This window comes from Peromyscus eremicus, chromosome 4, assembly GCF_949786415.1.
Source record: "Peromyscus eremicus chromosome 4, PerEre_H2_v1, whole genome shotgun sequence".
Classification (NCBI taxonomy): domain Eukaryota; kingdom Metazoa; phylum Chordata; class Mammalia; order Rodentia; family Cricetidae; genus Peromyscus; species Peromyscus eremicus.
The window spans coordinates 57948485-57966314 of NC_081419.1; the positions used below are offsets into that span (position 1 = coordinate 57948485).

Below are 17830 nucleotides of genomic sequence, written 5' to 3' on the forward strand. Positions count from 1 at the left end.
GTGTGTGCAGTGCCCATGGAGTCCAGATAAGGGTGTCAGATCATCAAAAACTGAAGTTACAGATGTTTGTGATCTGCTGTGAGGAATTTCGGTAAGAACAAGCACTCTTAACCACTGAGCTATCTCCCTGGCCCCTGGTCATGCTTGTTAATGTGAGGATAACTTCTTTAAGTGGGAAAAACACAGGCAAACAAAACAGCAAATACATGACAGCAATAACTCTATCATTCCGGAGCCTTGTTCCATGTATTTTCAGAGCCAAATTGAAAGGGTGAGTTTGATAAGTGGAAGCTCAAGGACAACTCTATTTATAGTTGATATTTTCCCTGAGACTTCAGGAGAGGATATTTAATATAAGTGTCAGTGTTTCATGCAGTATTGTCCACATTTTCCAGAGGAAATTTTTAGTGAGCCATAAATGTTGGCCATGAATGCCAAAGCTGTTGTGGTAATAAAAGAACTGAGAAAAGCATAGCAGCAGTTAAGTTGATTTGACCTATGATGTTCACTCTTTTAAATGTACCTTATTTATAGGGAAATGATTGTTAATTGTTTTACAGCATTAACTGTCTGTCAATGTAGTCCGCTAACATGCATAGTTATTTTCTAACAATTTGTTGCCTGTTTTAAAAGAATATATGTTTAAATGAATGTGTGTACACATGCATATGCATATAAATGTGTGCATGTGTGTGTGCTGATATGTGCATGCAAATGCAGTGTCCAAAGGGGTCAGAAGAGGGCATTGAATCCCCACACGTATGTGTGTGTATGTGTGTGTGTGTTGATATGTGAATGTAGTGTTCAAGGGTATCAGAAGAAGCATTGGATCCTCTTGAGCTGGAATTATAGATAGTTGTAAGCTGACTGATGGTGGGGTGGGAACCAAACTCTGGTCTTTCACAAAGGCAGTACATGTTTTTAATTCCTCAGCTATCTGCCTAGCATCACATATGTGGTTCTAAGGTTTAGTTTGTCAAGAGTCGGTCAGCAATAAAAGTGTTATGTGAAAAATTGCAAAAACAAGACATTTACATTTTAAGTAACTTACTGTAGCATATTTTTATTGTCAATCTGTGTGCTTATTTTATAAGTAAACTTAATCATAGGTGTGTATGTGCAGGAAAAATGAGCACATGCAGTATTTTGTACTGCATGTGGCTTCAGGTGTCAGTGTGGGGTCTTGTACTATATCTTCTGTGCATGAGTGATGTTATTGTACTAAGGTTGGTACAAAGAAATTTCAATTTCAGACCATGAATTTTAAATTATTAAAACTAGATTCAAACATATCTTTATAAACCAAAGTAGGAACCATTACAATTAATGTGTTTGTGCCAATGAGGAATAAATTTACTTATTCCTATAGCATGAAAATTCATGAATCAAGACTTGAGGGGTTATTAGAAAGTGTTTTCAGCATCTTGCTGGTTATAGAAGTATTTTCCTTGCAAAAAGTTTTCCCGGTTCTTGAAAAAGAGACCATTGGTTGTAGAGTTCATTTGACTGTGGTGAAAGAGGCAAAACGTGTTAGCCCAATTCATTCAACTCTTGAAGTATTGATTTGGTGATACTTGGTCAGGCATTGTCATGGAGAATAGGGCTCTTTCTGTCTTCCAATGCCAGATGCTGGCATTGCAGTCTTGGGTGCATCTTATCAACCTGCTGATCGTTCTCAGATGGTTTTATGAGGGTTCAGAAAGCTGTGGGAGATCAGATCACTAACAGTAACCATGACCCTCCTGCCCCCCCCCACACACACGCACTCTAGTGAAAGTTTGGCCTTGTAGCTTCTTCTGAATCCAACCACTGAGGGACAGCTCACTGGTTGTCATATGCAGTCAACTGATTGAATGGTTTGTTCCATTGACTAAGAGAGGACAATAGTCCAGAACAATCCTTTTTAAAAATTCAGTCAGCCCATGAATGGATGTTCATTTATTTGAGCTTTATCAGCTTTCCAATTTCCTTCAAGTGCCCAATGACCATTTAAAGTTCTGGATTACATTTGTTGGTAACTTCTCAGGTAGCTAGCAGTAAGAGGATCAGCTTCGACAAATGCTCTCAGTTGGTCATTGTCAACTTCTAATGGCTAGGCATCAATTCCCCATTCTCAAAGTTCTCATCCCCTTCACAATACTTACTGGACTACCACCACACTGTATGCTGTTCATCAGTTATTGGGCCAAATGAGTTATTGACATAGGGAGTTGTCTCTATTTCTTTATGATCTATTATATGCTCAAATAACAAAATTGCTCAAAATTGCTTTTCGTCTAACACAATTTCCATAGGAGAAAATAAACACCAACAAGTCATTAGGAAAAAATAAAGTGAGAAATGCACAATAAATGATACATAATGTAGACTCATTTATTAAGAATTCCTTCCAATATCAAGCAAGTTTCAACAATGCCAAACACATGGTTCCATCTGCACCAAGCTGACACTTTTACTTTTTGGTCACAAGTTAAAAGTTTCAATGCAACTTGAAGGATATTTCTGATTTATAATGCAACCATTTCTGTCTTTGCTTTTTATCTCAAAATCAAGGGGTTTTTTTTTGTTGTTTTGTTTTTTGTTTTGAGACAGGGTTTCTCTGTGTAGTTTTGTCCCTTTCCTGGAACTCACTCTGTAGACCAGGCTGGCCTCGAACTCACAGAGATCCACCTGGCTCTGCCTCCTGAGTGCTGGGACTAAAGGCATGTGCCACTGCTGCCCGGCTCAAAATCAAGTTTTATTCAAAGCTGGATATAGAGAAGAAAACATAAAATATTCCGTGAGCTGGAGAGATTTTAGTTGGTAAAAGTTAGGTGTACAAGAATGAGGACCTGAACTCACATACAAAGCTGAGCATGATGGCACATGGTGATAATCCAGTGCTGGAGAGGTATAAACAGGTGAATCTCTGGGGCTTGGCGTGGCAAGGCAGCCTAACCAAATAGGGGACTTTCAGGCCAAGTAAGAGACCTTGTCTCAAAAACAAGGTAGATAGATGCCTTATCAGGTAAGAGAGCAGAAGTTGTCCTGTGGCCTCCATCCTTATAGACACACAAATGCACACACACACACACACACACACACACACACACACACACACACACCAAAAACAAAACAAAACAAAACAAAACGAGTTGCCTTTCCTTTTCTCTTTCCACCTCAAAAGGAGACGCCAGTGAAGATGGAAATTAGGGGAAAAGGATTCAATAGATGCTTTGGGCGTCACATGTACAATGTAAACAACCTAACAAAATTAGCTTAAGCCAAAGTGAAATATACTAAAAATTATTCTTTTTTTATGTTATTAAAGGAAATAAAATTGCTAGAGAAAGAAGCTGAGCCTCAGGAAACAGAATCGAAGCCTGCCTCTCACTCCCTTTCTCTTGTTTTTGCTTGCCAACTTAACCTTGTCACTAGTCCTTGGCTGTCTCCTTAAAGCAAAAACAAGTGATATCTTACCCCTAGAATTCAATATTCCGTCATGGTGAACTGCTTCAGCAAGGTCATGGCAAAAGACAATGACTCACCCAGTGGTCAGAACAAGACAACATTAGATCCAGGCAGTGGATGTTGATACACATCTTGGTGAGCCACTGGGGATTGACTTTGTGCGTGTTCAGCAAGCACTCTACCAACTTCATTACATCCTCAACATCTCACAGCTCCACATTGTATGGTGACCAGCCTTCACTGTAGTACTTGGGAGGTAGGAATAGGAGGAGGAAGAAGAACAAAGTTCAAGGTCATTGCCCACAACAAACATAGCAAAATAAGTATAAATTTCCAAGATAAGGTGAACAGATTAGGTGCACAGTAAGTTTGTGGAATGAATTGTAATGACCTGGATCATCTGGAGATGATAAATGACAAATGTGCTTGAGGAGAACTCTTCTTTGAGCTGGGATTTAAATGAAATTCTGCCTAGGATTTGAAAAGACAATAATATTCTCAATACAATCCGAGATGTTTCTAAACCATCTTTGGGTGATGATAAACTTTTACCAACAATACAGCACATCTACAATGAAAGTAACACGGTGTTCCTTCCCAGAAGTATTTCGGAATTCAAAAATTTGTATTTTAAAATCACAGATTTATTAGTATGATGCTTATGAGGTAGGTAATGGTTCCAATTTTGTTATTAGAAAAAATAATATGTCTGAGTATCATCCCAGCACTTGAGAGGTAGAGTAAGGATCAAGATTTCAAGGTCATTCTTACCTACATATTAAGTTGGAGTCCAGCCTGGGCTATATGAGACCTTGTGTCAAAAGGACTAAATGAATGAATTAATGATTAAAAAATCAATCCCAAATAAATGATACTAGTGTTAGAAGACCAAGCAAATGAGGCAAGTGAGCACTTACTAACCACTGAATAACAGGAACTTCTCTTTTAAACAGAGACTGTATTGATTTTTCCCTTCATATAGTCAATGTAAAACTACTATTCCTCAGAAAACTTGAGTAAGAAATGCTGTATCAAATATACTTAAATCTTACAAAAGAAAAGAACAAAGGCACTAGCTCATGGGAGGTGGTTAAAGATCGTTCTGAAGGGAAGGGGAGCTGTGCTTTTGTGTGTGGAAGGTAAATAAGGAATCGGGTCAATGAAGGGCAGCAAACCACAGAGGGAAGTGGGTCAGGGAGCCCTGTGGTGAGAACAGTGGATTGCTGTGATTGAGAGGGCTAGCCAGGGAGCAAGCCTGCCTGGGAACAGCTGTAAATCTGGCAGAAAAGACAGGTCAGCCAAGCAGCTGCCTGACCTGTGTACCCATAGGTCAGACAAAGGACAAAAAGCAGAACAATCTGCTCATTCAGAAGTTTCCTGGGGGTCAGCAGGCCCGGGAAGGAGAGATCCGCTGAGCTGAAGCAGCCACGGAGAACGGAGGAAAATAGCCCGGGGATACGGAGAGAACTGGGGAGATATTGAGACTAGTGAATCAGGGTTCACTTTCCAGTGAAAGGGTTTTAAGTAATGGAAGAATTGTGGAGGTGACCAAACACTTAGATTCATTTACATCACTTCTCTGGAAAAGGCCATATATACAATGAGATTAATTGTGCTTAGTGATCAAAGCAAAAATAAATACAGGGAAAGTATTATTTCTTTTTGCAGCTTTAAGATTCTCTCTCTCTCTCTCTCTCTCTCTCTCTCTCTCTCTCTCTCTCTCTCTCTCTCTCTTTCTTTCTTTTCTGAAAAATTCCTTGCCACCAAATAGAAGTACAGAAAGGTCTGGATTGGTGAACTAAAATTATATGGGAACCTAACATGAATAAGCTAAATACAGACCAGACATCTATCCTATTCTATATGCAGATAACTAGCTGAGCAAGATTGAACTAATGGGAAAGAAGTTTACTCATTGGAAAAAAAAAAGACTTCATTTAAATCTATCCATACTTAGAATGAAAGTAAATTTGAAGCTAGTCATTTCATCAGTTAAAATGCCATGGGCACTTATGTGTAGCTTAAGTTTTCCTGCCTGGCCCACAGTCAGGACAAATCTCTATCACCTGCCAGTCCCACAGCCACTCAGACCCGACCAAGTAAACACAGAGACTTATATTGCTTACAAACTGTATGGCCGTGGCAGGCTTTTTGCTAACTGTTCTTACAGCTTAAATTAATCTATTTCCATTAATCTATACCTTGCCACATTGCTTGTGGCTTACCGGCATCTTCACATGCTGTTTCTCATCGTGGAGGCTGGCAGTGTCTCTCTGACTCAGCCTTCCACTTCCCAGCTTTATTCTCCTCCTTGTTCCGCCTACACTTCCTGCCTAGCCAATGGCCAATCAGTGTTTTATTTATTGACTAATTAGCAACACATTTGCCATACAGAACATGCCACAGCACTTATGATCTTCAGTCATTCATCTAGACTGTTGGAGCCCACCGAGGTTTCCTAATGCCTTTACCCAGCAGGATTGCATAAGAGGATGATTGGGCTATGGGCCTGGGTACCAGGTATTTGGGAGGGTCTACACTTGGTTGATCTAGCAGGGGGAGGTCTTTTTGCCTCACCCCTTCTCATTGTTTTAAAAAATCCTTTTGAATAAAGTTCTGGGCTGGTGGGTTTTGACCCAGGCCCTCCCGAGGCAATCCTATGTTTCTGTCTTTCCTCTTGTCATCTAGGTGTCTCTTTCTATCTAAATATTTCCCACTTCTCCCTGCTCAAGAGTACCCTGGTTATAAAAGTGGATGCTGGGCCCCTATACTAGACTCTATCTTATTAGTTGGGGAATAAAAGAATGCATTGGTTCTGATCACATCTTGCTAACACTCTGAGGGAGGGAGGCATGCTCCACGGGTTCCCAAATAAGCAAATATGATATACAGGCATAGAGACTGGGGAAAGAGCAGTATGGGAGATATGTAGGTCTTTGTGCTCATGGACTAAGGGGAACCAAGAATGTTAAATACTCAGGGCTATCTCTTCAAAGAGAGAAATGTGTAATCTGTTTTCTTCCCAGAAAGATGGGAGTAGATGCAATTAATAGTCCAGTGACCTATGCACTATGCGTGTGTCCAAGATAATATTGAATTATCTCCCAGAGGATGTTAAGCTTGTCTCAGCCATTCTACAGAACCTATTGTTATGACAAATGTCACATGTACTTTACAAAGAATTTTTTTGTAGTTCTGTCTTAAGCTTTGTTGTGCTCACAGGTAGGAAATATGTGTTTGTGTCTAATTCATGCTGTTTAAATATGCCTAAAGTAAACTATTCAGGGTCTGACTCTCAGAATGTGAACCAACCTCAGCTACTGAATCATGTTGAACCAAACTGTCTTCTTGCCACCTGCAGATTATTACTCTGCTGGCGATGGTGGTCTCAAAGACCCTCACAGAGCAAAACATGTTTTTAGATGAGATGTTTAGGGAGGTCACTCCAAAATAATGAGCTGCCTACTTAGATGAGGTAAAGGAACACGCCATATGGGTCCCTCAGAGGAAAGAGCATTCAGTGGGGAAGGCACGGGGGAACATGGCCCCAAGACTAGAGAAGGTCTATGTGTGAAAAGTCAGTGTCTCACAAAGTGAATGAAGGTTGATGCGTCAGGAGACAGAGCCTAATTAGAAAGATTCTTAAGTCTCTGATAAGGAACCTGGCTCTAATTCTCAAGATAATGAGAATTCATCAGAGTTTTCTTCAACATAAAGTATCTTTTCATACCATACACAGTATTATAAAATGAGAATCACTAATTAGAGCAATTTTGGAAAATTAACAAATATGTGGAAATTAAATTATTTTTAACAACCTATAAATTCAAGAAGAGATTAAATGGAAATCTAATGGTTTGTTGGCAAAAATAATACTGGAAATATATATCCCAAATTGTTGGGATACAGAAAAAAACAATTGTAAAAGGTGATTTTATAGGAATAAAAGCCTACATTGAGAAAAAGAAGAGTTCAAATAGACATCCCAGTGGTACATCTCAAACAACTAGAAAAATAAAAAACCCCAAAACTAAATCCAAAGCAAACAGAAGGAAAGAAACAATAAAGATCAAAGCAGAAATAAATGCAATCAAGACTATACACACAGCAGTCAAGATTTGCAGAATGAAGTGCTGGTTTTTGAGAAGATAAGTCAATACATCTTTGTATTAACTCAGATTAAAAGCAATAGGACTCACATAGGTAAACTTGTTAATAAAAAAGGAGACATTATAAATGGCACTGTACAAATACAGCAGATAAAAAATAGAATAGTTAATTCAACAGATTGTATGATCAAGAAGAGAATAATAAATTCCCAAAAATATACAGATTGCCAAGACTGAATTATAAAAATATGAAAAATATGGCAAAGGTAAAAAGACTGGGTTAGCAATGAATGATGTCACATCAATGAGAAACCTTCATGTAAAACCGAAGCTCAGTGCTGACTCCCAAGTTCCCCCTGCAACAGAATCTCAAATCTTCTCCCTCACAGCACACTATTCTTAACATCAAGTCTACTGTAATTTTTAAATCACTAAACAAATTTTAGAGTAGTATCAGGCTTACAGAAATAATGAGCAGAAAGTATAGAGTCCCCTATAACCTTCTTCCTACACCTGGACCAAATTCCCTGTTATCAACATCCTGTACTGCAGTGACGCCTCAGTTACAGTTGATGAGCTTACATTGACATTGACATTGCATGGAGCCCATGGGATAACTTAGGGCTACGCTTGTGTGCATGTTATGAATCTGGAACGATGTATATTATATGTATCTACTAGTGGAATGTGGTACAGGCTAGTTTAACTGCCATAAAATGCTTTGTCTGTCTATCCCCCTTTATTCCTGTCTCTGTAGTCTTGTTTATTTCCAGAACGTCATACAGTTGAAATCCTATTGTGTGTTGCATTTTCATATTGGATCTTTTCACTTATTAATAATATCCTTACAAGTTTATTCTTTGTCTTTTGTGGCATTTTTTTCTTCTTTGTCTTTTGTAACAGGGCAAAGTGTTCTATTGCCTGACTATATCACAGATTATTTATCTACCAAAGGATCTCTTGATAATTCCATATTTCAGCTATTTTGTGTGTTTGTAGACACAAGTTTTTTTAATAAATTTCAGTAAATAACTCAGAGAAATTTCTGCATGATATAGTAAGATATGGATAGAATTTATTTTATTTATTAATTTAAAATTGTTATTTTTTGGTGCTTGGATGTTTTGCCAGCACATGTGTCTGTGAATCACATGTGTGCCTGGTGCATGCTGAGGTCAGAAGAACTTTGAATCCCCTGGAATTGAAGTTAAAGACAGTTGTGAGCATCCGTGTGCATGTTTGGAAGTGAACTCAGGTCATGTGGAAGCTCAATAAGTGCTCTTAACTGGTAGGTCATCTCTCCAGCTGAAAGAGTATGATTAGTTTCTGAAACATGTCACTTAAAATGTCTTGCAATGTGTGTGCCAGTTTTCATTTCTTCCAGTGAAGAATGAACCCCCTTCTACGTCTTTTCCACCATTATCATTATCAGTAATCTCAGTGTTTGCCAGTCTTCTGTATGTGTAGTGGCATCTCATTATTTTAATCTGAAGTTTCCTAATGGCATGTAATTTCTTTGGGTATGCTCATGAGCTGTCTGTATATTTTCTTGTGAGGGTCCATTTAAGTACTTATCTATTTTTAGTTATGTTGTTCTGTTTCTTATTGTTGGGGTTCAGGGGTCCTTTGTGTATTTATGCAGTAGACGTTTAACAGATGTGTCTTTGTTACACTTTCTATTTACACAGTCTGTAGCTTGTCTTCTTTTCCTGGACTTTGAATCTACAAAGCAGAATTTCCTAATTGTAATGAAGACCAGATTATCAAGTGTTTTCCTCTCAGAGACCATGTCTCTAGTGTTGTGTCTAAATCATTGCTAGACTGAAGATTTTCTCCTGTTATTTTCTAGAACTTTTAAAATTTTGCATTTCATATTAAGTTTGGGATATTTTGAATATGGGTGTTCAGTTGTTTGAGATGATCTGTTGGAAAAACTGTCTTTGCTGCATTTTGTTGCCCTTTTCTCCTTTTGTCAAAGGTAGCTGACCACACTTATATCAAGCCACTTCTGTTCCACAGTTCTATGTATTAGTTTTCAAAAATACTGTACAGTCTCGGTTGCTATAAATTTACAGTAAGCATTGAATCAGGTAATATTAACTTCCTCATTCCAGAGATCTTTCCATGTTGCCACATTGCCAAATTCCAGATCAAAATCATCCTTTCAGATAGACAGGTTCTCAGAATGCCTCTTCTCCATGGTATCTGAATCAGTTGAACTAGGGATATTCATATTCAATAAAAAGTACACCAGTGATATAAGACTTTAACACTAGAATGAAAAAATTATTAATTCAAAATCAGAAAATTTATCATTGAAGACATTTGTAGTCTAATCAGTGCCTTCCCTCCTTGAGATCAGGTCACCCAGGGGCTCCCTCAGCAAGCTTCAGTTCAAAGCTTAGTGATCTGACTCAACTGGGGTATCCATTGATATGAGGCTGTGGCAAACATTGTTCCAGTAAGAAAGAGCCTTGCTTGGAAGACACTGCCAGCACTAGATGTCCTTCCCTGAACACCATTGCAGCTGTGACTCTAACTGAAGTTCTCCTTTTTCTGTTTTGCTAATAATGCTTTGGAGGCTAACCACCATCTCCCGCTCACCGATTCTTTCCTTTTTATTTGTAGGTATCTTATTGCACTCAATCAGTCCCAAGAAAGTCATACAGAAATGGGAGCTCTGTTGTCTCTTTCTAAAGTAAAATTGCCTAATACTGTTCAGCACCATAATGTATAGGCTTAAAAATTTATGTCTACTTTTAAATTCATGGGGGAACCCATTAGCTTCAGAGGGAAAAGGGTATCAGATGAGCACTTAGCTATGGAAGGCATAAAAGGCTTTCAATCCATCAAAGTGGTTTTCTCCCTAGACTAGGCAGCAGAATCACCACAAAATGAAATATATAAATATATATAATATTTTGTATCTCTGTGTTAATTGTTTTTTTTTCTTTAACTAAGACAAAATACCTGACCAAAAACAACTTAGGAAGGAAGGGTCTATTTTGGTTTATAGTTTGGGATATAGTTCATCATGGAAGTGAAGTCCCAGTGGCAGGAGGTGAGGTCATTGGTCGCATTGCATCCACTGAAAGGAAGTTGAGAGAAACAATGCTCACTTTCCCCTTTGATTCTGTCCAGGCTTCTAGTCTACTGTAGAGTCCTGCTCATGTTCAGTGTGGAGTTCCACACTCAGCTAAACCTCCCTAGAAATGTCTTCACAGGCACAACAAGCATATGTCATCTAGGTAATTCTAAGTTCTTTCATATCAACAAGGTTAACCGTATATATGTTGAAAAAGCACACACACACACACACACACACACACACACACACACACACACACACATATATATATATATGAGAGTCATAGGCTCTCAAAAACACATATATATGTTCACTTTCATATTCTTGCCTGACCCCAGCCTCAGACTTGCTGATAAATATGTGGCTCTTCACATTTTGCTAAGTGATACCAGGTTTTGTCCAGAGTTATCTGAGATCACACCTGACAGTGGTTTATGGAGCATGTTCTTCACTGGTTTCACACTACTTACTGCTAACCTTATCATTTTGGCTTTACTTTTGTCCAATGGCTTTGGCAAAGTACATGATAGGTAAAAATATGCATAAATATATAAATATGTCTCTATCCTCATGTGACATGGAAAACCATTTTCCACATTTATTCTGCAGAGAAGTGTGTCCTTAAGTGATGGAGAGTTAAATAAAATGGTCTTGCATTGACTTGCAGTTTATGCTGTGAGGTGCTCATTGTATTGGAACATAGGTTGACTATGTTGTCTTTGTTGTATTAAAGCAGCAGTTGACTATGTCACCTACACCAGGTTTACTTTAAAAAAAAAGTAGGAGAGTACAGATTTGCAGTCAGTCTAAGACATGATACATAAACATTTGGGGGGAATAATATAAATATATCCCTTGATCTCTGTGACCTTAGTATATTAATATATACCTGTTATAATGAATGGTAAAGTATTAAACAAAATACAGAATATATGAACGCATCTTAGGAAAGTCAAAACACATTTCCAATCTAAGAAATGGTAGGACTTTACTGAGAGGCCATTCTGAGTGCCACATTAGAGATTAAAGAGATTCTATCTAACACTACATTTTAAATAAGCTGAACCATTAGTAAGTGGTCTTGCTAAGCCTACAGAAATCATTCCTTTGTACAGAGCAGTCTTTCAGAAAACTAAAGCTTGTTCAATATATTTTGCAAGTACTGTTTGCATAGACACCATGCTTGCAATTAACCAGCCTATTGCTCTGTAAATGGCTGTCTAAATTCCTATTTCTCAAGTTGGAGCACTGTTATACTCATAAGCATGGCTTGTTCTACTCGTCTGTAATGCTTTTCCACTAAATTAAATCATGTGCACATCATCACTCCTAATCCCACATCCTATCTGATCTCTAGTTTTGTCTCTTTCCCAGATGGGGCTTATTATACTTAAATCAAACTGCTTGGTCCTGTCTATGAATATTAAATGACCACATTTTTCATGTCAAGAATCCAGTCCAAAGTTTTGTATACAACAGACAGAAAGCTTCCTCTTTTCTCATGACTTGATCATTATTTGAAACCTGGTTGTGTTTAAAGAGTGTCTGCAAGTTAGATTAAATTCAACATCTTTTTGATTCCTCTAAAACCAATAGTATGGAGTAGGTTACATCTAAATCTAGTTTGATGATGAAAAGAGACCCATGATCTTGTGTCACTGTATTTTCTTTCTGGTTCTCACTTTGTAAAAGATCATTGATAGTGGAGGATTATACTCTAGTTACCCAGGCAAAGAGATCCCAGTAGGAGCAAAGGGATAAAGTTTGTGCCCTAGTTCACTCAATAGTTACTCAGTGAATGCAATAGGAAACTTCACTTTCTTCTTTAAACCAGAGAGATTAGATTGGTTAATACTCATATTTATAATCATTTGGAGATAAGAGACCTAGCCAAGATCTGTTGAAAATTGTGGAGCTCTTTCATTGAAAAGGCACAAATATAATAAAAAATATAGACTTTTAAGAGGGAGATGGGTGGTTTAAAATATACCCACAGATTCCTTAAGGACTTTAGGGTGATTGCTAAGACCTAAAGAATGTGCTTTTACTAAAAAAAGAAAATCTAATTTTACATTTACCCAATGCATTTGTCAATTTGTTTTAAAAATGCGCATTTGAGCCAAGCGTGGTAGCTCAAGTCTACAATCCTAGCCTTCTTCACAAGGTCATTGTAGAATAATTCCATGAGTTTAAGGTCAACTTGGGTTACAAAATGAGTTACTGATCAGCATGAACTACATATAATATGGTGTCCTTGCTCAAAATAACAAAAGAAACAAAAATCACACGTATTTCTTGCTAAACAAACAGGAGATTTGGAAGCTACCTTTCCTATATTGAACTCAACCCACTTCTTACCTCATTGTCAGCCCTTGTCCCTATTTTTGCTCATAGGAGCTACATGGATCGATTTTAATTGTCCTTCACTATTTTAGAAATTCAGAGCCTCTGTGATCTTTTGTTGATTTTCTATATCCCAAACTTTCCATTTTCATGTATTATTCCTATAGAATAGTTCTTCTGATACATACAGCCTGTAGGCAAGCATTCAAATCTCTTTCCTAAACTGCTGCTGACTCTGTCATTGGGAATATCCCAATAAAGCCACATGTTCTGATCCAGGCAACAGAAGCTCCTAGTGTCATGTGTAAACTAGTCATGTAATTACAATCAACCAAAGTGACCTCATGTGTGTGTGTGTGTGTGTGTGTGTGTGTGACAGAGAGAGAGAGAGAGAGAGAGAGAGAGAGAGAGAGAGAGAGAGAGAGAGAACCTTGCTCTGTTGCTCTATGTCCTTAGCTAGCCTAGAACTCACTATGTAGACCAAGCTGAGGATAAACTGTGGCAGTCCTCCTGTCTGTCTGCCAAACCACCTGCTTTATAGAGTTAAGAGGGAGCACATACCCAAGTGCTATGCCTGCGGGCATTGCCTCTCTCTCTCTCTCTCTCTCTCTCTCTCTCTCTCTCTCTCTCTCTCTCTCATTCTGTTTTCTCCTTTGACTCAGCCTACTTGGTCTGCCCTCAACTCCATTTTCTTCATATTTTTACAGATGCATGCTATATAGCCTGGCCTTCTGTGTGCCCCCTTTTCTGTGTGTTTATGTTATTGTGGAAAAGGTACCTCCATTATGCTTTCTGGGTTTCCTTTGTCTCCTGCCTGTGTGCAGTCATAACTGAGTCTACACTTGCCCTGGATTCTGACTGAATTATATTTAAGTTATAATAAAATAAAAATATAAATATATTTAAATTATATTTAAATCAAACTGCTTGGTCCTGTCTATGAATATTAAATGACCACATTTTTCATGTCAAGAGTCCAGTCCAAAGTTTTGTATACAACAGACAGAAAGCTTCCTCTTTTCTCATGACTTGATCATTATTTGAAACCTGGTTGTGTTTAAAGAGTGTCTGCAAGTTAGATTAAATTCAACATTTTTTTGATTCCTCTAAAACCAATAGTATGGGGTAGGTTACATCTAATCTAGTTTGATAATGAAAAGAGAAATGTGAGCCATCATAGACCATGTATAGGAGAATGGCTTTCCTCACGCATCTATGAGGGTGGAGTCTTAGAATTTCATCAATGCCTCCAGAATAGTTTACTCTCTATCTATGGGATTACTCAAATATTGAATATGCATTTTTAAAAAATTGAAACCAAAACATAAATTAAAGCTGTGTATAGAAAGACATTATAAAATCTACATCAACAAACTGTATACTTTAATTTTAACATCATTGGGCCTATAACCAAATGTATATTGCTGATGGATAAAGGGAAAATAGTGGTTCAAAACGGTTTCAAGACAACAATTCATCAACTATACATTCTTCAACTACAAGAAGGCATTAGGGCAAACTGCTTTAGAAACAAAAGAAGTGTGGGACATCTCTGTGGTAACATGTTACCAGATCTGCCTCCTCAAAGCTTTTCCCTTGAAAAATATTTCATTTCAGAGTGGCTTTATTTCAGAAAATGTATGTCTCGTGTAAGTTTATGGTGGGTGATTGTTATTATAAAAAGAAATACAATTCGAATCAGGATAAGAAACAGGCCTGTACTCAAATGTGACAAAAGACTGGCTAATGCTTAAGTATGTGGCATTTTTCTTTTTAGTGTTCTTACATTTACCCAAATTAATATCAACATTCCTCATTTAAATTCTCAAACACAATTTCATTACCTTGTAGTTAAGGCTCTTAGCTCTGATCTCTTAGCTTTCTTCTTTGCATTGGTTCTGTGTTTCTTATTTAATAAGACGGTTGGTTACATCTACAAGAAAGAATGCTGGAGTCAATGTGACTTTAGCAAACTTGGAGAGGGACGTCAGCCTCTGCTCAGGAAAATGAGTGCAGGGTGGCAGCATGAAATGCAACTATGTCAAAAGGACCCTAAGAGCATCCTGCACCAGGGTGGTATTGGTGCTGCAAACCTAGGACACGTCTTAGAGAATGGCTAGAGTGTGTGGATTGGCATCTTAAAAGTTGAAGTGGAAATTCAGCTGAGATACCTTGAGAGTGGAACACTGTGGTTTATACACCCAGCACACACACTAGGATGTGCTAGAACTCCCCTTGGCACCATACCACCCTTAAAGTAGAGAGTAAATTACTTGTGTTTTCAGAATCTCAACACCCCACCAGGTATTTACATCATGGACTTTTGATGAGCTGTGCAAGCAAAATTCTAGCACAGTGCCTAGTTAGATTCAATAAGCTCTCTTCTTTCCTCTCAGTATTTAGACCTCTTTTCAATTTAGTTAGTGTAATAGGAAGTAATTTTCAATTCCTAATAATAATTTTCTCTCTACAGTCTTATGTCAAAAGAAACTGTGAGTGATCTGTATATACATATTAAAATATTTAAACATTATTACACCTGCTCAAATATTGTGGCAAGATAGTGCACCAAGTCTAGATACCATTTCTTGCCAAATTGTACTAAGCCCGGTGGTAGCAGTGCACAAAAACTCACATATCTCTTGAGTCTTGGTTTGACTGAAAACGTAAGCCAGATCTTGCTTTCATTTTTCAGTTCTAAACGCGTAAAAATGCATGAAAATTGTCACACATGAAGATATCAGCTGGCATATTGTCTTAACAGATCACAGTCAAGGGGACTTGAAGATAAATCTTCAGGTTAAATGTGGTTGGAGTGGTGATCTTCTAATATTGTACTTCAGATATGGAATAACAAAATAAATCTGAAGATGAATGATTTTGAAATTGGCAGGGCACATACTGAAGTATTTCCTCATTAATTCAGTCAATCAGTTAGACTAAAACTGTTGGGTACACATCCTTCCTGGAACTGCAAAGTGAAATTACATATTCTCTGACATCAATGAGTTTTGTCTAATTCGAAAGATGTAAACAAAGTTCTTTAATGTAACTGACACAAAGTGTCAGCAGCTAGTAGCTATGGGAAGCAACTTTCTAACTCCATGTGGGGATTGTGCTTTCCTTCAGGAGAGACAAGCTGATACCTGCAGGGTATATGGAAGATGGTTAGACATGTGAGGAGGAGAAAGAGTTTTAGCATTGACTACAGAAGGAAAAAAGCTAAGAGGCTTAAGTGAGCCTAGGGTGGTTAGAAGAAACTTAGAGCAGAAATTACTACAAAAGGTGGAAATAAAGCCGTATGAAAATGAAACCCACTAGGCAAGGACAGACCAAGCCATTGGAGCAGCAGCTCTAGGTAGACATATGCCTAGGCTTTTCCACTCTGTAGGCATACTTATTGAAGAATTTTGAATAAAAGAATTCCATTATCCAGTGAGTATGTTATGGGTCCAAAAATATGGCTAACAATATTGTGACTGTTACTTTTTTGTTTATACATTACATAAATGGCACACATCCCTTTTGGTATTATGACTCTGAAAGGCCTTCCTTGTAATTGAGTTCAGTGATGCCAAAAGCAATATTTTCACTAAATGATACATCAGAGTTATAATAAGGGCCTCTGAGCAGATCTTTAGTTAACAGGGTTTTAATAGACTGTGATGCAATCCTTAATGGAGAAGATGTAATTATAAAAGATACCCTGTCTCTAATGGAAATTTTTCTGGGTGTATTTTTACTGCTCAGTGAATGAAAAGGTTTGTTTATATAGGGATACATTGTTCAGATTCTTGGAGAAAACACACACATACAAAATGAAAAGTTTTCCACTTCACCTTTTCATTAACTCTTTCAGCAGTGGATCTACCAGAAATAAAATTCACTTGAATTTTGCACAATTTTTATAATTTCAGGGGTTAAGCATCTGAAAGGCCAGAATGGATCAGCATTCCCTGAAGAAGAAGAAAGTGCAAGTGAAAGAGAAGAGAAGTGGGACCATTAATTACCCGCTACAGCAAGAGGACCTCTTGGGAATAACTGGACTGTACACTCTTCTGAATATTCAATGGTACTCCCAAGCCCTGTCTCCAGCAGCCTCTTCTGCTCATCCCCCACACTCACAGCAGCTGTGATCCTCTTGGAAGCCTCCTTAACTGAACTGTGAAACCGAGTGCAGATTGTTGTGTACCACTTGCAGTAAAGAATAAGCACTTATTTTACAGCAATTTTTCTTTTAAACTCACAATACCTAGGAATCTGCTACCATGTGTATGTTCTCACTTTGATACTGCCAAAGCTGAACTCCTCCTGGCCTACTAATATGATTTACTTTCTGAATTCAATGTAGAGAGCATTACTCTGAGAGTACAAAATAAATACTAAATGCACTTGGAATGAATGTGAGTGGGGATTAATGGAAGAGGGATGTTTATGGAAGCTTCTCAGTTAATACCTGCATTTAGCATGCTTCTGTATATAGATTAAACCAGAGTTTACTTCAAGAAGACAATGATACGTAGATGTCAGTTGTCTTGATTCAAGACACCACATCAGATATGAAACGTTTTTCATCCAGCAGTGTGTTAATGGTTACTTAAAAAAACAAATGTCTCTTCATTTTCTAAGCTGTACAATCTTGGTTTCTCAGCATCACCTAATAATTGAAAAGAAAATGCTAAATTTATAATAAAACATGGCAAATCTCTTCTGAGCTCTCCTTTTTAACTATTTCAAGTTAAGCCATCTATTATGTATTGTTTTTTGTCTGTCTAGGTTGTTTTGTTGTTTCTTTTTCTTTTCTTGGTGCTAGAGAATGAAGCCAGGGCTTTGTATATGC

The 17830-nt window shown here is 37.8% G+C and overlaps 1 protein-coding gene across 5 annotated transcripts in view; it reads left to right on the forward strand.

The window, feature by feature from the left end:
• Ppp1r1c (protein phosphatase 1 regulatory inhibitor subunit 1C) overlaps window positions 1-17388 on the forward strand; it is a 102487-nt gene extending 85099 nt beyond the window's left edge. For all 5 annotated transcript variants that reach the window (XR_009378562.1, XR_009378561.1, XM_059259198.1 and 2 more), the window contains one exon: window positions 16908-17388. Coding sequence is in view for 3 of the 5 variants with exons in the window: in XM_059259198.1 (XP_059115181.1) it covers window positions 16908-16996 (89 nt within the window). In the remaining 2 variants the exon portion in view is untranslated. The remainder of the gene's footprint in view (window positions 1-16907) is intronic.
• Window positions 17389-17830: the final 442 nt, after the last annotated feature.